We start from the raw sequence: 20,136 nt of genomic DNA, 5'->3' as shown, positions 1-20,136 counted from the left end.
CAGGCCTCATTTCTGCCAGACCCTGTATATTAAGGAGATTTGTTTTCAGGAATCAGCTTGTGTGGTTATGGAGGCTGAGAAGTCCCGTGGTCTTCTGTCTGCACAGTGGAGGCCCAGGAAAGCTGGTGGTATAATTCAGTGGGGTCCAAGGGCCTGAGAACGAGGGCAGTCCCTGGTGTAAATCTCAGCCTGAGGACAGGAGAAGATGAGGTGAGATGCCCAGCTCAAGAAGTGAGACAGGGAAAAAGGGTGACTTCCGCCTTCCTCCGCCGCCTCTTGTTCTCTTTGTTCTGTTCAGGCCTTCAGCAGATTGGGTGAGGCCCCCAAGCCGGGGAGGGCCTTCTGCCTGACTGGCCCACTGACACAGGAGCTCATGACACACCCACAACACCCTCACAGGCCACTCAGACATAGTGTTTAATCTGAGCACTCATGGCCAGTCTAGTGGACACGTAAAATTACCCATCAAATTTTGCTACATTATTATCTAGAAGCTCTGTTATATTACCTTTTATATTTTATGCCTATAATCTACTCAGAATTGTTTTTTGAACATGGTACAACAAGTTTCATTTCTTTTTCCTTATGGATATCTAACGGACCCAGCATTGTTTGTTGAAAAGACTCTCCCACTAACACACAGTGCCAACTTCATCAAAAATGAAGTGTGCGCATAGCACAGGTCTGCTTCCGTACTGTGTTTTGTTTCACTGATTCTGTAGGTCTATTCCTGTGCCAGTACCACACTGTCCTAATTATTATGCCTTTGTTAAACGTCTTGAAATCCAGTACAGCTACACTTTCTACCTTGCTCCTCTTATCTAAAGGGCATCTAAGCTGTTCTTGGCCCTTTTGATTCCCATATAAATTTTAGAATCAGATTGTCAGTTGCCACACACATACACACAAACTTTCTGGGATTTATATTGAGATTGCTTTGAATCTATAAATCAGTTTTGGAAAAAATTGACACTTTTATGATACTGAGTCTTCTGCTCCACAGACATGGTATATATAACAGTCTTATTTAGATCCTCTTTAATTTTTCTCAATAATGTTATATAACTTTCTATATAGAGGTCTTGCCCATCTTTCCTTAGACTACTCCTGTGTATTGGATATTTGTGATACTATTTTAGATGGTATTTATAAATTTCCTTTTCTCTTTATTGCCAACATATGGAAATACAGTTTATTTTTATTGACCCTGTATCCAGTGACCTTGCTAAATTTATTTATTAAAATCAAATAATTTATTTGTAGGTTCTTCTTTATTTTCTGTATATCCAGTTAAGGCATCTGCAAATAGTCACAGTTTCCTTTTTCTCCCTGGTTCTTGCACACACATTTCTTTTTCTTGCCTTACTGCACTGGGCAGCATTTACAGTGATGTCAGCAGGCACCCATGTCTTGTTCCTGATCTAAGTGAGAAGGCTTTTTACCACAAGTTTGCTTTTAGATTGGAAAGTTTACACTGGAATTTTTGTTAGTATACACTTGACTTTTGTTGTCCCCAAGATGAGCTTTCAATTTGGGAATACTTTGGGGTTTGAAATGTGGCAGGTATAGTTTGTAGGCTAGGAGCCAGGTGAACAGAATCAGTTTTTTATTTTAGAGAAAAAGAGCTGATGTTCATCACAAGACTGTGGCTCCTTGTTTTAACCTTGTGAAGATTTTAGCCTTGTCCATTTTACAGAAAGGTCTCATGGCTGGTACAGCTGAGCAGGAGTTCAGGGAGCTGTATTGGACCCAAAGCACAAGCTGTTCTCACTGCTCCCCGGTTCCCTGTAAAAATGTTGAATGTATAATCCCCAGGGTCACAAAATTATCACTTTTGTCTTCAATCTCCAGGAAAAAAGTTGTTAAATTGCTTCATAGGTATATTTAACATCTTTTCCTTCCCCCTTCTCCAAATCTCTTTGTATAACTGTCAGCTGTCCCTTCCCACCCGTCTCTGATTTTCATTGCCATGGAAGCAAGCTTGGGCTGTTGTGAGTCTCACAGGAAAGGAGCCTTCCCGCCTTCCTGGGACCCTGAAGGGCTGCACCTGCGGCTCTCCTCGGCCACCTGGCTGAGCCACCCACCAGGCTAGGTACAGGGTCTTCCCTAGTGTCCGCTGCCATGGGTGCTCTCATCCGACGGCAGAGGGTGGGAGGAGGTGATTGAGAGCTCTCCTCCGGTCAGGCTGCCTGGGTCCTGGCTCTGTATAGTCTCAGCTGTCCCAGGCTGAGGATGATGAATGCTGTGCAGATACACAGGCTCTTTCTCTGCTCAGATTTGGAGAGAAGGGAGAGTACAGGAGGGTAGAGACCCAAACCCGAGTCCAAACCAGCCCAGGGCTGCCAAGGTGAGGATGTCCTTGTTATTCTCACACCGCTCCTTTTGCGACCCAAATAACTACCCAGGGATGACCCAAGAGATCTCCCTGCATGACAGAAAATTCTAGGATACCAAGAACTCTCGAAACTAAACACTTGTAAGTCCCCAAAGACCTTACTGAAGAGAGCATTTTCTTAGTTGATTTAACACAGGGTTACATTAAGAAAACAACTTTGTTTTCCTTCTTGAGTTAAATTTCTTTTGTGCAGTTCTGCCTTTTTCTTTCCTCGTCTTTTTGCAATGACTGCAGTTCTCTTGTCTCCGGGGAGCCTCCCGGTGCTGAGCACCCAGCACAACCTGGGCCCCTCGGTGGTTTTTTCCCAGATGCTTTTTAGCATGTGGGGACATTCTTTGAGAGTGTGGGCAGAATTAGCATATTCGTTTTCTCTATAGCTCTACCTGCCACATCTATACCTTTTCAGAATTTCCTGGCATGACTCATGTCTCTCTTTCTGTCTCTCTGGGTGTTTGTCCATCTGCAGGTTTACATCTGGGGGAAGACTGATCTTTGGCCCCTAAGACTGGTGTTAGGAGCAGATGGCTCAGCCGGGCAGCCTTCAAGCCCAAGGGAGCCTGCCCCACTCCAGGCCTTCTAGATGAGACTGTTGATGTTCAGGCTACTCCCCTGCTGGAGGAATGGGCCCTCTCGGTTCCCAGCAGGAGGACGTGAGCCTCTGGCCCCTCCGTGCCGGCGTGTCACACCAGACTCCAGGTGCGCAGGGCAGTGAGCACCCTCTGCGCACACCCCGTCTCTTGGGCACCTGGGAGTCCAGAGCCCAGGTCCAGGCCCCAGGGACCTGAGAGGCTGACTCTCAGGGAGGGGAGCCCATCCAGGAAAAGGGCCACAGAAATGCGTGCTGGCTCCGAGCCTGAAGAAAGGTGCCGGTGGCCATCACCCCCTGCAGCTGCCTGGCAGGTAACCAGCACGTGCTTGGCCCTCGGCCCTTGGCTGTGCTGTCTGTGGGGAGTGTTTCGGATCTGCCTTCACTGCCGCTCCCCAGCTCCCCGGGGCACTGTGGCTTTTTCTTGGTGGTTGGGCAGGAAGCCTCGGAGCCTGCAGGAATGCTGGGCTTGATAACAAAGGCCATCAGTTGATGTAAATCACTTAGAGGCTGCTTCATTTATTAAGGAGGACTTGAACACAGTCGCTCTCTCTTCTCAGCACACGGCTCCAGTGGTCGGCAGCCAGGTGAGCAAAGACCTCACAGGGGGACTCACAGAGGGACTCATGGCCACTGAGTCAAGTGGAAGAAGGGTGGACTTACGCAGCTACCCTGAAAACCCAGCAGAGCAAGGCCCAGCTGAGGTACAGAACGTACGCCTCTCTGCTGACCCCTCTCTGCCCCACGGACACGCCAGGCACTGCTGGCCAGGCTCCAAGCAGAAGGTGAGGGAGACGCGGTCTCCGCCCTCCACGTCCAGGATGGTCAGTGGGGGTAGGTTCCGAGTGTGAGAGTGGACTGGGGTGGCAGAGGATGTGGCTCACTTCCTGGGTTGGGGACTGGCTGTCACCGCCGTGGAACTGCAGGGCTGCGGGGAGCACTGAGAAGGGAGGCCCGCAGAGGCGGAGCATCCCGCCTCGGAGTGCCAGCGCCCTGGCTCTTCTGCCGCTTCCTCACGCGCCTCCTGGCGGTCTCCCCCTCTGCGCCTCACACAGGGGCAGCCGGCCGTGGTCACGAGATCCATCCCTCACGTTCGAGCCGTCTGGAACCTTAGGGAAGGAAATGTTCTGTAGGACTGTATTTTCACCTGGAAAGGGATTTACTCTTTCACGCACCAACACTTTTCATTTACACGCCTACTGTTCGCTTTGATAGTGTCAACTGGACATAACAGCCCTTCTGAGACGCCGGGGCCACTCACAGTGTTTAGACTGCGGCGTCCAAGACTGCTTCTCCCTGTGGGCTGCTGTGCTGGGCAGTGCCCCCCGCCCCCCTGCCCGGGTGCCCCGCAGCACCTGGCGTCTTTGCTGGGCTTCACTGAGGCCCTGCCGCGCCTGCCTTGTGGCCCCCCTTACAGTCACTGGTCGCTTCCCCGCCTGTTGTGCAGAAGGAGCCGACAGCGCCCTCACCAGGCTGGTGTGAGTGTGCGGCCCCGGGGGCTGCGAAGCCAGTTAGGAGCCCCGTGGAGGGTCAGACGGTTCAAGGAGAGAAGAGGCTCTGAGCGACTTCCCCGTGCGCCACAGTCGGTGCCCGGCTCCCACCCCTGGGGTGGCTACCCCCATCTTTGTTGCCAGTTTTCCTGGTTCTGCCCCATGTTTCAGATATTCAAGATGGTATGCAGTTGAGTTCCAGACAAGTGAGATGAGGCTGTGCTTTTTAAATAAGACTTTTGAATGGAATTGTTTCATTCATTTGCCATGTTAGAAAGCTCCTCCTTCGTTCTAACAGCCCTCCGGTTTAATCTAAATCTGTTCCCCTCGCTGGTCTCCAGTGGAGATCAAAGGCCAGTTGGCTCATTGCCATCTTTTGTGTCGTAAGTATCCTAGGACACCACCAGGCTCTTCGGTGTTCTGTCCCTGAAGCCGAAGGCGGTCTTCACCCCTCAGGCTTCCTCCTGCCGTCGGCGTCAGCAGACATGACTCCTGCATCGCTCCTGTGCCCTCAGACCCACCAGGACTACCGGTCCAGAGTGCCCTGCGGGGCAGGCTCCCGTCGTTGGCTTTGTGGAAACGTTCCTGTGGGTAGAGGGCGGGCGATGAGTGTACAACCACTTTGCTCAGATCGTCTGAGGGCTCCGTTGCCCAAAGCGCTAAGAACACTCCATGGGAACTCAGGAAACAAATGCCGCAGGGAAGAGCCATTTCGTGACTCAAAGAAAATTCTGATGGGGGGATGAGTACATGTCCACCTTCTGAGTATCTGTGCCCAGGCAAGAGTGGCGCCTCTGTCCCAGCCCCAGCACAATGTCCGGCACGCCCAGCAGGTGCTGGCTGACCAGGTCCGGGGAGCAGGCTGCCTCTGCTATTCTCCCCTCATGGTCTGTGTTCCTAACTTTCGTTGTTTTTTTAATAACATCAGGCTCTCATCACCTTGAGGTTTTCATAGTAATAATAATGAATAATGAATAGTTTGACAACACGCCAGGCCCAGAGACAAGAGTTCTGCACAGTCTGTCTCCCGTCATCCTCACAGAAGGGCCTGTGGGTAGGTAGCGGAGGCGGAGAGGGTAGCCGGCCTCGACCACCCAGGCAGTGCGTGGCGGACGACTCCCCACCTTTCCCTCGCGTGAGTAAGGAGGAGGTCGCTGCCGCGCTGGCCTCTGATATAAAGCCAAGCTGCCTGTCCCCAAGGTAGAGCCAGCCCTTGCCCTCCGTGCTCATCCTTCCCACAGGCCAGGCCTGCCTGGGGGCCTGGGGCCACTGCCACTCAGGGCCCCGACCAAGCGGGGCTGGGGCAGGGGAACCGCGGGAGGCCCGTACCAGGCGGCCCATTACCCACTGCCACACTTAGAAAGTGACCCCTGGGAACCCCTTAGTGCCAGAGGAGGAGACTGCAGGAGGTCTCACAGGCGGAGGACCAGGGCCGGCCTTCTCAGCTACGACAGACCCCATTCCTGGACTTGTTTGGCGAACTTTATTGGACACCTGCTAGTGGCAGCACTGCCCGAGCGTGGGCGACAAGGTGGGCCCTCCCCGAGGCGCACAGCCCCCTGGGGAAGACGTGTGTGGACAGCACTGGTGAGGGTGACGAGGGCCACAGCGGAGGAGTGCAGAGGATGTGGGAACGGGCTCCTAGTGACGGGCCCGCTCCACGTGGGAAAGCCCGTGCAACTCGGCGCCTGTGTGCTGGCTGGCCGTCTCCTCTCACCGGGGAATCAGCGTGGGGTCAGCGTGCGAGGCCCTGGCCGCCCAGGGAAGGCGAGCGCTCCCTGGCAGGTGGGAGGCGGGGGCGCAGGGCGGAAGCTGGGAGCGAAGAGGGACCCACTAAGGATCGTGGATGGAAGGAGAATGGCTCTCCCCACCCCGCCCCCCTCTCCCTAAAACTCCAGGAGTGTTCCCAGGTGCAGCACACGTGTGGGCCACTTCCACTCACACACCTTGTGTGCTGTGGCCGCTTCTGTCTCGGCGCTCTGCTCCAGGGCAGCGGGCACAGCGCGCCTCAGCCCGCAGCAAGGGTGTGTCGCCATGGCCACACGGCCGCTGCAGCCGCTCCGGGCCGAGGAGCAGCCCTGCGCTGCGTGGGATGCTGGCAGCGGACGCCACTGAGCTACAGGCTGCCTGCTAGGGCGTCCTGGCGAAACCAGTGACCGAGTCTCTCCATTGTTGCCAATGACCATTGGGCAGTAATTCTGCCAATACCCAAGTGTGGCATGTGAGGGACTGGGCTTGAGGGTCACAAAGACTGGCTGGTGGGAGTGGACCAGCAGAGACACCATTAACCAGGGAGCCCATCCCTCTCCCCGACCAGAGTGGCCACCTGGGAGCCACAAGAAGCCTGCTCACGGGCGGACAGCTGCAGCCAGGAAACCACCACACAGGGCCCTGCAGGGCATCAGGCAGGGCCAGCACCCGGGGTGGGGCGAGGGGCAGCCAGGCTGAGGCCAGAGAGCCCCAGGGCTGTGGCTTCTGCCAGGAAGAGCAGCGCCCCGCCAGGGAGGCCTGGACGGAACCGACTGGTCCTCCCGTCGTGGCTGGCAGCCCAGCCCTGGCCAGCGCTACCTGTGAAGGCCTTCGCTGATGCAAAAATCTGGTCCGTGTCCAGGTGCCCAGCTTTCTTAGAGCGTCTCTAAGCCAAGGATAAACAGGGCTCCCTCTACTTCCTGGGGTGACCTAAAAGGTGAACTTGGAGTGGCTGGTTATTCAGGGAAGTGGAACCGTGGGGTCCAGTCAGGCACTGACACTCACTGGTGTTACAGTCTGACTTGCCATCGACTCAGCTCCCCTGGAGGGGTGAAGGACCGAATCCGGACTGGCCTGGCCTTGGGTCTAGAGCAGAGTGGAGGCTGGCACGCGGAAAGGGCTGGAGCCTTCATGCGGCCTGTGTCTGGGAGCTTTCACTGGCTGGAGACCCAGGGGTGGAGCTGGGGTGACACCAGCAGTCCCTTGCTCGCCGCCGCCTGCCCCTTCCTGTGTGCCTCGGTGCCCCCGGACGTTGGCTGTGAGCATGCCTGGGCAGGGACGTGACGATGCTGGGAAGCCCAGGGCCCTGGATGGGGATGTGTCCATTTAAACCAGTCTGAATCTAGTTCATAAAGCCGTGGGTCAGTATTTTATCAGTCGTGGAACTAACGAATAGCCGCGCCGGACTCAGCGTACTGCATCCCAGTGGGCGGTGAGGCAAGTGTTAGGTCCATGGAAAGCAGCCCAGGAGGAGAGCGTTTTTTAAAAAAATAATCAACTGAGCTTCATGTTTACTCTGAGACAGGCTGCCCTTGGACAAGAGTGTTCATCGATCAGGTGGCCAGCAAAGGAACCCTAGCACACCTAGCACCGAGGGGGCCGCATACCCTGCACTGAGAGCACGCAGGCCTTGCCGCCCGGGCCAGCCCCCGCCCAGCAGCCCCGGCCCCCGCAGAGCTCAGTCGCTGTGGTTGGGGGAGGCGTGGCGGCACGGCTTCCCTCTTCACGGCTGAAGAGCCACTACTTAGCTAAAGAACTCAGTTTCCTGTTTGCCCCAGTCCAGAAAGCCCTTTGCTCCTGGACACATTACCTTTTCCTCCGCTTGCACCAGGTTGGCCTGGGCCTCAGCTACCCTGGCAGTCCTTCCCCCCTGCAGGTGGACGGTGGAGAGCAGGCTCTGGGGTCAAAAAGCCAGTCTCCAGATCACAGCCCTGCCATAGTCTGGTCAGGTGACCTGTGTGCTCATGGGCCTTGGCCACTCAGACACTCAGTTTCCGTCCGCGCAGCTCAGGGCTAGCATGACGCTCCCTGCACAGGGCTTCTGTGGGGACTCGAGGCGATACTGTGCACAGGCAGCCCGGCCTGAGACCTGCAGCTGTCCGTACTCCCCGGCAGCGGGCGTCCGCGGCCGTGCGCCTAGGGCGGTAGCCCTGCTCAGCGGGAGCCACACCCTGCGCGGTGGGGCCAGTAGCGTCTTTGGGAAGATGAGCACAGCATGCTCTAATTTGCAAAAGCCAAGCAGCTTGAGTTCCCAGGAACATGGGTTTCATCTTCCCTTAGTTAGCTTTTCGTGGGGCGGGGGGGTGAGCGTGTGTGAGAGAACAAACACCTGTGTGTTCCCACACACCCTTCTTTTTGATCTTCCTGCCCAAAGCCTAACTTTAACGTCAAATTGATCCCTCCCAATGTCAGTGGTGACTTAGCTGGACCCACAGAGCTTGTCTAAGGCGACAGAGGCAGTCCCCACTGTTGGGCTGGGACAGGAAAGAGACCCCTGGCCCCAGAGTCCAAGCAGGGCGGCGAAGCCGTCAGGGCCCCGCGGCGGCTCCCGGGGGCGGCTGGGCCTCTGTGCATCTGGGCCACACCTCCCCTGGTCAGCGGTTCCGATTCCAGTTGGACAGCAGCTAGAAGTGGAGAAAGGCATGTGTGTCAACACCATGGCCGAGCCAGCCAGTCCTAATTGCCCAGCCCCGCAAGGCCGCCCAGCAGAAGCTGCCACCTGGTTCTGCTGAGGGGGAGCTCGGCCATGAGTGAGCCGGGTGCTGCCCTGCGCGGGCCTGCCCTGCGCCTCCCTGATCAAGCCCTGAACCTGGGGAAGGCAGCGAGGCTTCTCTTTACGCTGACAAAGGGCTTTCTGCCTGTCCGCCCGGCTCCCGAGCAAGCCCCCGCCCCCGCCTACCGCAGCCACTGGGCCTCCCTTTGGCAGGGCCCGAGGGCCCGTGCTCCGGAGGCCTAGCCCCTGGAGACTTCCTTTTGAGCTAGAAAAACAAGCAGCTGAACCTTGCCTCGCTGCAGCTGGGCCCCGCCTGCCGAACCTATAGAAAGGCCTGGAGTGGATTCAGCCTCCCAGAAGAGGAAACCTGGCTCCGGCCTCGCCCACAGGGCCTGTTATGTCTGGCTGCAGAGGCCTTCTCCTCTGGGGGTTTTCCATGCCTGTGAACGAGGCCCCATTCATTTCCCTGTGGTTTCATGGGAATGTCCAAAACGCTCAGCAGGTTGCAGCGAGCCCGGGAGGAGAGGGGTCAGCAAGAGGCCCGAGCTCTGACGCGTGGGCAGCCCTGGGGCTGCAGCACCCTCCACTCAGATGCTTGGCATGGGGTGCCCAGTCAGCTGTGGGTGGGCGCCCTTCACTCTGTCTGCTGAGTTTCCTCCTGTGGGCCCCCCACCCACCCTGGCCTCCTCTGCAGGCAGCTCCCTCTCTCCAGGCCTCTCTTTCCAGCTCCCAGGCCACCAGCTCCGCCCTGGCCTGGCCTGGGAGGGAACTGCCACAGGGAGCTTCAGCTGCTTAGCCCAGCAGCTCCCACCCTAGGGCCCCTCGGCCGCTGCCTCCCGTCATGCCCTGGTGCCCGGGCCCTTCCAGCTTGCCACCACGTGACAACCCGTTTGGGGCTGCAGGAGAGCAGCAGGGCCCCCACGAGGGTGGCTCTGCAGGCCACTGGGGCTCAGAGCTGCCGTGAGAGGCCCTGCGGAGCCCAGGGGCTCCCGGGCCCATGGCGCGCGTGTGCCCAAGTAGGGGAATGTGCTCTCAGAAAAGATGGATTTGAGCCTGGCTGGGAGCAGTTCTCATCAAATGCCCGGGTTAGCAGTTTTCACCAAGAGCTAATTGAGCGGGCTCTGTGAGTGGCCTAGTTCCCTTTGCATGAGACGCCCATACAGTTGTGACAAGCACCCTGGTGGGTGAGGGCAGAAGAGGCTCCCCCGTCTCTCACTTGGTTCTGGTCTTTGAAAATGGATGCATTTTCAGGTTTGGGCAACAGCCATGCCGCTGCCCTGGCTGCCTGGCTCCCCGGCCGCTTCCAAAGCCACTTTCTGAGTGTTCTGAGCATGGAAGGGATGGGGCCAGTTTCTCATCTGGTTTAGCTGGTAAAATGGGTCTGGAAGCAGAACATCCTCGGGGGCCCAGCGTCTCTGGCCAGGCAGGGTTGAGAGGGTACGTGCGAGGAGCGGAGAGTGGAACGCGAGGGCCCTGGGCCTGGAAGAGCCCCACGGCCGGTGGGCGCCAGCCGCCCTCTGCCCTCCAGGTGGGCCGCGTGCTGAGGGAGGGGGCGCAGCCTGCCCGGCTGTGTCGGCCCTGTGCCAACCCTGATCCGGACTGCGCCTACAGGCGCTGCAGGAGGAGGACCACTACCCCCACTGCCCTCCCCCGCTCCCCACCGCCCTGGTCTGCCCAGGAGGCTGCTCTCTCTCCTCAAATGCTGGCTGGTCCCATGCTCAGCGCCAGGCTCATTCAGATCTTTCGGATCCGTAAAACAGCAATCAGGAACCAGTAACTCCTGCTTCCCTCACCAGCGAATGCACTGGGAGTCTTCTGCCCTCCCGGCCTCCCTCTTCCCCACCCCCACCAGCGTGGAGACTTGGAGCTCCTGCCTGCCAAATCCGGGAGGCCCCTCCCCCTCCTCACCACGGTATGGGCACTGAAGACAGCCTGCTGGCTCAGCCGCATCTCCCCCCCCCCGCCCCCCCCGCCCCCGGTCGGCCACTGCGTCCCCTTCTAAGCTCCCTCCTGTCTCTGCCTCGCCTTGTGTGTGTCTCTGGATTTGGGCACAACCTGAGCTTTCTGGCTGCCTCTATGGCAGCCCTCAGACTCTTCAGCTTCCATTCTAACCACATGCGGCCTGTGGCCCCTGCGTCCCACCGTCCCTGAGTTCTCCTTCGTGTCCATCCCTTGTTCTGCAGCCTGGCCCAGCCCCCCATGAGGTTCCCACTGCACAGCCCTCCTCTGCCCTCGATGTCTTCCTTTCCAGACAGGCCTGCCTTTTGTTTGTTTCTTTCTTTCTTTCTTTCTTTCTTTCTTTTTTGGCCTTAACACCTTCACTGTTTCATCCTTTTGTGTAAAGTGTTGCCATCTCTTGGGATTGATCTTGCATTTCTGGACACACGTGCTGCCAAGGCCAAGGCACCTGGAGTGCAGGCCCAGGCCCTCTGGCAGCAAAGGGCCCAGCACACCGCGGAGGGAGCAGGTCTCGGGGTCCCACAGCCTGGGTCCCGAAGCCAAGCTGCTGCTCAGGGCGGAGTGGGACCTGTACGCACACAAGGAAAGGGATTAAAAATGTCTCTGGGGCCTGCAGGAGGGTTTGATGGGCGGCACCTAGCATGTGGCGTCGTCTGTTACAGGCGCTTGCTTGCAGGGTGTTCCCTCACCCGCTGCCCTGGACCGCAGCAGCAGCTCAGAAAGGTTTGAGGATCAGTAAGTAAACAGAAAGAAACAAACAAATGGCTGTAGTCGGGAGGTGCAGCACTCTGGCCCGTCTTGGGGGACGAGGACACCGGCCTGCTTGGGGGGATACTGGGTGGACAGAGCAGGAGCAGGCTGTGGCTTCTCCCGCTGGCTTGCAGATGACCTCAGTCAAGATCTTTCCCCAGGCAGAGCTGTACGTGAATGACAGCCTCTGGCAGCAAGTGTAGGAGTCAGCAGTGCGTGTGCAAGGGCCGTGTGCCCGAGCGGAAGAGGGCACGGTGGCAGGGACCTCGCCCTCGCGACTCCTGCACGTGCCCCATCCTAGGACTCCTACATTCTGCACTGGGCGCCTGCGCTGTGCCAGGCCATGCTCGGGAACCAGGGCAGGCTACCCGCGGTCAGAGAGGCAGTCACCGTCGTGTGGGCTGAGGGCCAAGACAGGGTAGGCATATCGTGCCGCCTGTGCAGAGGAAAGGACATCTAAGACAGAAGAGACAGGAGAAGCGTGCTCCAGGATTCCAGGCCAAGGAAACAGCAGTGCAGAGAAAGAGCCACAAGAATTCAGGACGGTGGGATGTAAAGGGAGGGGTGATTGGACGCAGGACAACAAGCTTGGTCACCCTCATTTGACCAGCAGGTGGAACTGTCTCCAGGGCAGTGGTGGCTGCTGAAGGGCTTCAGGCAAGAGAGGAAAGTAACCAGATTGGCCCTCGCAAAAGAACATACCACTCTAGGTGTGAAAGACAAAACAGAGCAGGTGTCCCTAGAAGTAGGGAGGCCCGTTGGCAAGAGATGGGGGCCTGGACCTGGGGTTGGGGAGTGTCGCTGTGGCGGGGGGGCGGCCACGGAAGCCTCGAGGCACCTTGCCATGCTCAGCCCAAACCTGGGGTTGGGGCCACCTGGCTCAGTCACGTCTGCAGGATGCATCATAATAATGTAATATTTGATCAAGGCTAGGCACTTATTATTGCATTCCCATTTTTCATGTAAATAAAACAGATTCAGAGAGGTTAAGAAATTTATCTGAAATCGCACAACTGGTGAGCGGCAAAGCTGGGATTGGAGGCGAGCTGCTGTGCTGGTAACCAGCTTCCCTGCCTCTCCAGGCGGCACAGCCTGAGTGAGAAAGTGGGGCCAGGTGAGCTGAGGAGCAGGAGCCTCGCCCTGGGACAGCCCCACTGCCCAACCAGAGTGCCTCGTGCGGTCACAGCCACAGAACAGAGCCACCACCTCCAGACGAGCAGAGGGGCACTCAGGCCGGTCCCTGACGGGCAGGGGCAGGCAGGCTTCCTCTGACAGGGCGGCGTGTTGGCGCAGTTCCTGCGGGGCAGGCGGAGCAGCCTTGCCTAAACACTGCCCTTTAAGATGCGACAGACAGGTTCAGTCATCAGTGAACAGTAAATGCTGCGCCCAGTAGCTCCTCCCTGTGAAGCCATGATGGATGCTAGCGTCTCAAAGGCGAAGGGGTGTTCCTAGTAAAAACGTCCAATGAAATAACCTCCAGCACTTCCTGTACATTTATACATTATTCTCCCAGTGACAGTCATACCTTTTGAGCAATGCCATCTTAGACCCGAGTCGTCTTTGCTGTGGGAGGAGTGCATGTACTTGTGTGGGGGTTGCTTGTGGCCTTACCTGCCGTCTGCCATCGCAGGGGAGAGGCTCTGATGCTCCAGGCTGGCCCGGCTGCCCCCTGGAAGGAGGGGCCCCTCCCCTGCCCTCTGCCTTGCCCTCCAGCACCTGGAGGCCCAGAGCACAGGTGGGTGGGGTGCCGTGAGTGAGGGCAGGACCCCAGCTGGCCATTCAGCTGTCTGTCACGGCAGAGCCCGCCCCAGACCTCCAGAGCGGTGGACCCCCGGGGGCGCTGGCTCCAGGTGCTCAGCAGATGCCAGGCCTGGGACCGAGGCCTTGTCTCCAAGGGCTTGGCTTGCTGTTCTGGAAGGTGATCCTGGCTGGCGGCCGTTCCCAAGCCCCTATTTAGAGCAGCTGCCAGGCAGTTGCCGAGCTCCTGCTTGCCTACCCCCACCCCTCCCCAGCAGCACTGTGATCTCATGGGTCTGCCACGCGGGGAGGGGGTGGGTGGGGGGAGGGTTACGATCGGGGAGCAAGGTCTGAGGCCAGGGCCGCGTGTAGGGCTCCACCCGACTCGGTCCCCAGACCCCAGGGTGCAGCTTGCTCTCAGAGGCGCGTCCTAACTACGCACAGCAGCTTGGGGCACCAACGGAGGCCAGGCTGTGGGCCGGGACACTCTCCCCCAGAAGAGGAAGGCGACCAGGGAGAAGGGGTGCTTGCTCCCAGGGTCGCCGTCGGACCCCCTCAGCACCCTGCAGTGCACTGCCCCTGGCTGGGTGCAGCCCTCTGCCTCTGGTGAAGGGAGAAACACTGGACAGGAGCCCAGAGACCCCTGGACCTTGGGCTGCAGTTCGTAAACTAAGGCTCTTCTTCCTTGCCCAGAGGTTCCTGGGTTCTAAGCTGCGCCTGCCACGTCCCAGGTCTGGTGGAAGGAAGATGCTGGGGGCCCCCTGCTGGTCCTTCCAGCAAGCCGACCCAGAAGGCCTGCCGACTGTGGCGAGGGGCCTTGGTGGGTCCCAGAGGAGAGCTGCAACACCCACCCCTGCCCTCCCTCTGCTGGTGCCTGGCCAAGTGTCTCCTGAACTCTGAAATCTGGCCGCGGGCTGCCTGGCTGCTCCTCGGCCTTCCTGTCCCCGCGCCCCATGGGGACCCAGGTCCGGCTGCACTGTGCCCCTCCCACTGTCCCCGGGGCTTGGCCACCAGGGCCCTCACTCCAGGGCTGCGCGCGCACACCGTGCCCCCACGTCGGCAGGTTCCCTGTACTCCTCCCTCTCCCACCTGCTGCTGTAAGAAGGGTTTCAAGGGCAGGTTTTGGGGAAATGGCTCCTGTGGCTGTCCTAAACCCCCATGGTCCATGGCAGCCCTTAGAGAATCCAGGCTTATCGCTGCCTTGCTTCCTGGTCTGGTGACATTGACGTTTTTCTGGAATGAATGCTTGATATCAGCAAACTAATTCAGGAAGGATTCCATGGGCTGCCCCCTAACTCCTGTGCCCTGTTGCAAGGATGGGGCTGGGACCCGTGGAAAGAATCAGAGCCTCCCAAAGGTACCAAGGGACCTGTCCAAGGTCAGCCTCTGCATCCAGAGCTCCGCCAGCCTTGGCTGCCAAGGCCAGTAAGAGCGCACTTGTTTTTCTCTCGCCAGCCTCAGATGACTCGCAGCACTATACCGGGTGTCCGGGGATGGCACACAGTGGGGTCACTGGAAAAGCTGCTTGACTGGGATCTGTTGTCACTGCTTGGGGCTCTGACATTGGCCCTCCCTCCCCCGTTGCTTTTCTGCTAAGACCTCGAGAGGGGAGGCAGGAGCTGGGAGCAGGAGCATGGCTCCGCCTGGGGAGGCTGCCCAAGCATTCAGTTCCTCCGACCATGCAGGGTTTGGGGACAGGCAGAAGCTGCCCAGCTCAGCCTGGTTACTTGGTCCTGCCGCCCGGCCCAGCCCTGCTGTGGGGACATGCTGCCCCCTGCTGGCCACACTGGCAAAACGCAGCCCAGGGTCTCCGCCCCGGCCTGCCGCAGCGCTGGAGACTGGGGGCTCTGAGGAACACACGCCCCTGCCCACAGCGATTCCCGGGCTGCACGGGGCGGCAAGTCTAAAACGGCCGGCACACAGTCGTGTTTGTTGAGGGAGCGCGCAAGTGAAAGACTGTGCATCTGAAGCACTGAGGTGGCGATGGCCTGCGGCGTCTGACCGAGGGCAGGCAGTGAATCACGTCAGACAGTTGCTGAACGGGAACTGGGGCTCCTCTTGGGTTGTCAGGATCTAAAAAGAAAGCCAGCTGTGAAGAGTTCGATGACGCCAGGCTGCGACACAGGCGACCACAGAGCAGCCCTGGCTTTGCGGGAAGGCATGGGAAGGGCGGGGAAGGGGGCAGAGACGGCAGAGGTGACGGTCACAGAGCACTCCGGAGAGGCCCCGGGCGGCCCCAGGGCACAGAGGGTGGGGAGAGGGGTAAGCAGCCTCCTGTCCCAAGGCCGAGGGCGGGGCAGACACAGGTCGGCCCTCGTTCCAGGGGTCCTCGCTGCAGCCCGGTGAAGCAGGTGCTGTTTACTATTGTTCCTTTGCTACGTTTGAGAAAAAGGGTCAGAAAAGGCCCGTGACTTGTTCAGGCTCCTACAGCAAGAGCACGTGGAACCAATTCAAACCTCATCGTTGATGGGTGGGCTCAGGTGCTTGAACTCAAGGGTTTTTCAGCAGGAAGTGACGTGCTCAGGAGCAGATGGGGGAGGGGCGGGGGCAGGATGGCCACTTCAGAAGCCCTGAGGGCATCCTAATGGGAATGAAGAAACTCTGCTCCCCGCTCTGGGCTTCCTGTGTGGTGCATGGGCCGGCAGAGGCCCATGCTGTATCCTGCCCCACAGGGAGCCGGTCCGAAGCAGTCCTGAAGGGGAGGGGCTAGGAGTGTGGGGCTTGGAGCAAGGGCTGCTGGGAGAGGTAGATGTGCTGTCCTCTGAGCCCAGAGCCACACTTCTGCCCAGGCGGGCCCAGTCTTGGGGGACAGGGGGGGCTCTACACACTGATGCTCACTCTCCTCCCCTACCCCCACCAGCTGCTTTTCTTCCCAAGAGCTTGGCGAGGTGCCAGGGCTAACCTGCGGCACTACCCACACCTCCAAGAAGGGAAGTTTGTGCCGGGCCGCAGGCTGTACCCAGCCTGCTGGAGCTTCCTCCCTGACCTTTCCTGCCTTTGTGGGAGAAGCACAGGCTTGGCACACAGCCTGGGGTTCAGACTAAGGCAGGGGAGAGTCTGTCCTGTTCTGGGCAAGACCGTCACCGCTCAGGGAGCCCTGGCCACCCCATGGCACCAGAATGTGCCTGAGCCACACCCCCACACACGCGCACGCACAGAGGCCTCAGCTCTTGTGCATGTGTGTGACCCATGGAGCCCCAGGGTAGGGCAGGGGGTGACTGGCCCCGGCCTCTGAGACCCAGCTTCCCGCTCCGCCTGACTCCCCAGCTCCGGCACATTCACCTGCCTCTGGGCCCTCAGGTCCTTGGCAAGCCTTGTCCACTCGTACTTATTGTTGATTCTAATGACGCACCAATGAAGCAAAACCAGAGCATTAGTTTCTAAGAGATTGACTGCCTGGGGTTCGAACACCCCAACAGCACCCTGGCCTTACCCCATGATGTGTGGTTTCACTCCTGCTGTTTGGGACGCCACAGAAAACCTCCTCTCCTGGGGGGAAGGGAGCCCGGCACGCCTGGCAACAGGAAGCCCTCTGGGTTGTCGGGGAATGTTGTTTTCTTACGGTTGGGGTGCCTCTGCAAGCTCTGAGAGGCTGGTCCACTCAGCAGAGATCTTCACTGAGCGCCTTCCGTGCATCAGGCAGGGCGAAGCCTGGGGCGACCACAGAGAATAAGACAGACCCCAAGCCTGCTGCCTGGAAGCCCCATCCAGCAGGGGAGGCAGCACACAAACTAACTCTGCAGAGAGGAGTCGTGCAGCCTGGTAGTGCAGTGAGGGGTGAGCAGAGGGCGAGAGAGAAGGCATCTCGAGGAACCATCTAGATGGGATGGTGGGAGGTCATCTCTCGGCTGAGACTAAGGGTACAAGAAAGCCTGCCAGCAGGGAGCCTGGGATGGAGAGAATGGGTGGCCCCTGACCCGTCCCTCCCCACCCCCACAGGCTCGTGGAGGAGTTCATGCTCCTGGCCAACATGGCAGTGGCCCACAAAATCTACCGCGCCTTCCCCGAGAGGGCGCTGCTGCGCCGGCACCCCCCACCCCAAAACAAGATGCTCAATGACCTCATGGAGTTCTGTGACCAGATGGGGCTGCCCATGGACTTCAGCTCCGCTGGAGCCCTCAACGTGAGTGCTGGGAGCTGGGAAGCTGGGGGAGGCAGGGAGCAGCCCTGTTTGGGGGAAGAGGAGGAAGGCCTAGAAGTTGGGGTGCAGTGGTGTCTGCCTCCCACCAGGACTCCCTCACGAGAGAGCGAGGAGGCCCTGAGGAGGAGGCCTCCGAGTCCCCAGCTGTGGGCCGTGCTCACCCCCAGGACCAGGAGGGAAGCCACTGGAGGCTCAGCCGCGGGTGGGGGTCCTGGAGCCAGGGGTGGGCTGGGTCATGGGGAGCCAGAGCATGTTGTTGGTGGTGAGCCGGAGTCAGGCATTCCCTGCCTGGAGCTGAGCCGCACGGAGCTCAGGGGGCCATGGCCTTGGCCCTGCTCCCCCAGGAGGGAGACTCTCTCCGTGAGCCCTAGGCCGGGGCGGGTGGAGAGGTGCCTTAGGCAGCTGGAAACCAGCCTACCAGGCCAGCCGGTGCGGGAGAGGTCTGGCCTCAGAGCCGTTGCCCTTGAGGCAGGCCCAGTGAGGGGCGCAGGCTGGGCGCCCGCCATCTGCAACCCTTGGCCATCTGAGCAGGGCTGGGCCCTTCCTCCCTAGAGCCGGGTTCCAGAGGCTCAGCGGGCAACGGGCCCCAGAGCCTCTCCCCAAGCCTGACTGCATGTCACATGGGTTTGCTTCTAGAAAAGTCTGACCGAAATATTTGGAGATGACAAGTACTCACTGGCCCGGAAGGAGGTGCTCACCAACATGTGCTCCCGACCTATGCAGGTAAGGAGGGGCCTTCCCCCCATCCGCGCCCTTCTCCCCAGAGCACCGCTGACCTCTGTGTGCAGAGGACCTGAGGGGAGGGGTGGGGGAGATGCCTCAGGCAACACCTGGGACACAAGAGCCCCAGGCTGAGCCTGATCTGCTGCCTCCAACTCAGTCTCGCCTGCTTCACCTGCTCCGGGACCAACGGTCTGGGCCTGCCAGAGGGCCCAGTGGGGCCCCGCTGCCCCTGCGCAGCCTTGGGGGCTCTGCTTGCTGGCGGAAGGCAGGGGGCCACCCCAGGGCACTCGCCAAGCCTTCGGTGCCCAGTCCCCACAGACCAGCCCAGACCAGGCTGGGGAAGGGGATGGGGGCAGCCAGCAACTCGTGGCCAGCTGGGGACCCGGGAGGGAAGAGAGCGTTTTCCGTAGCGGTCACACAGGGGAAAGGTCCTCAGCCCCCGCTGTGGCGGGTGGACCCCAGGTAGGGAGCTCTCCCCCTCTCCGGCCGGGAGAAGGGGAGTTAGGCCGTGGGCCTGCGTGCCGGTGGGATGACGGGCTGGCAGCCTCCGGCAAGGGATGGCTTGCTCTGGCAGCCTCTCAGCCCTCCAAGGCGGACCTTCAACCCCTGCAAGCCCGAGCATCCCGGGAAGGCGCCGGCCCAGCGGACTGGCAGGGCAGCAGGAGCGGCGGATGTTGATGGGGCTGGTCCCGGGCTGCAGCCTGGCTGGGGGCGGTGGCAGGCGTTTTTCAGGGGCTCGGTCACGGAGTGCTGTTCATTCTGTTCAAAGAAGAAGAGCGCCCCAGCTGGCCACAGCTGATTATCTTCCTGCGTCTTGTAGCTCTGCCAGGGATGGCGCCGTCAGGGCCTGTCCAGGGCTGGCTGCCCTGCCCCTGCCCCGACCCTAATTGTCCGCCTCACTCCAGGCGCCTCAAACCCACAGGGGGAGGCTGGGCGTGCCTGGGGCCGCTGGGCCCAACATTACTCCGCCCTCCAGCTGTCCGTAGGTCCCAAGAAGTGCCCCCTGGCTGGGCCATGCGGGGCCAATGGGTTCCCCATTCCCTGTCCCTAGAAGCCGTCCCTCTCCAAGGTCAAAGCAGCCCTGGAGCTCCATGGAAAGGAGCCTTCCCTGGAATCACCCAGCGCCTGAAAAAGGCTGGGCTTCTCCTGGCCTTTCCTGCCAGTGACCTTCGGGGCCCGCCTTTGCCTTGGGATCTGATGGCAGGACAGGGACCAGGCAGGGGTGGCAGCAGTGAGCATGAAAGTCCTGAGTGAACTGCCGAAACAGGACCCCAGGGCTGCCCCAGGGAGGGCCTGTCCCTGTGGGAAACACAGCCCTCACCCATCCCACGCTGCCTAGAGATACATTCCCCGGCCAGGAAGGGAGCCACGGTCCCCGGTCCTCCTCACCCCAGCTGGGGAGCTGGGCCTCTGAGAACAAGCCCCAGCGTGGCTCAGGGTGGAGGCAGCTGCCACCTCCCCTGTGACTTGCCCGTGATGTAACCCAGGGCTCCGCAGGAGCTGGAAGAGCAGGGTTGGGGAGCCAAGCGGGGGCCCGCCAGCCTGGGTCCCTGGGTCCCAGGGTCCCAGAGCATCCGTACAGTGGAGTAGCCGGAGCCGGCTGCTGCATGGCTGAGCGAGTGCGCTGGGGGTGGGGGGCGGGGCCCAGAGCGCCGAGTGAGTGAGCACGCAGGGTGTGACTTTGGCTCGTGACACTGACCCTGTTCATTGGCTCCCGGGCAGCAGCGCATCCTTGATTCCCAGCCTGGGAGCTCAGGCGCAGGGCAGGCAGCTTCGGGGCCTGGGGCCGGTGCTCCAGGCACCACAGGGCTGTTCCAGCTTGCGGCTCTTTGCTGGGCCCTGGAGCGACTCCGCGTCCCTTTCTGCACCCCAGTCATAATCCCTGACCTTCAG

The 20,136-nt window shown here is 59.7% G+C and overlaps 1 protein-coding gene across 2 annotated transcripts in view; it reads left to right on the top strand.

Annotated features, from left to right (window-relative positions):
* The window catches only part of DIS3L2 (DIS3 like 3'-5' exoribonuclease 2), a 268,095-nt gene that overhangs the window by 243,710 nt on the left and 4,249 nt on the right, over nucleotides 1-20,136 (top strand). For both annotated transcript variants that reach the window (XM_054571544.1, XM_054571550.1), the window contains 2 exons: nucleotides 17,319-17,502; nucleotides 18,157-18,243. In XM_054571544.1, the coding sequence (XP_054427519.1) occupies nucleotides 17,319-17,502; nucleotides 18,157-18,243 (271 nt within the window). The remainder of the gene's footprint in view (nucleotides 1-17,318; nucleotides 17,503-18,156; nucleotides 18,244-20,136) is intronic.

This window comes from Pteronotus mesoamericanus, unplaced genomic scaffold, assembly GCF_021234165.1.
Source record: "Pteronotus mesoamericanus isolate MK-2021 breed Mesoamerican mustached bat unplaced genomic scaffold, CSHL_Meso_final contig_1018, whole genome shotgun sequence".
In the NCBI taxonomy this organism is placed as follows: domain Eukaryota; kingdom Metazoa; phylum Chordata; class Mammalia; order Chiroptera; family Mormoopidae; genus Pteronotus; species Pteronotus mesoamericanus.
This window is presented reverse-complemented; position numbering and strand designations above follow the sequence as displayed.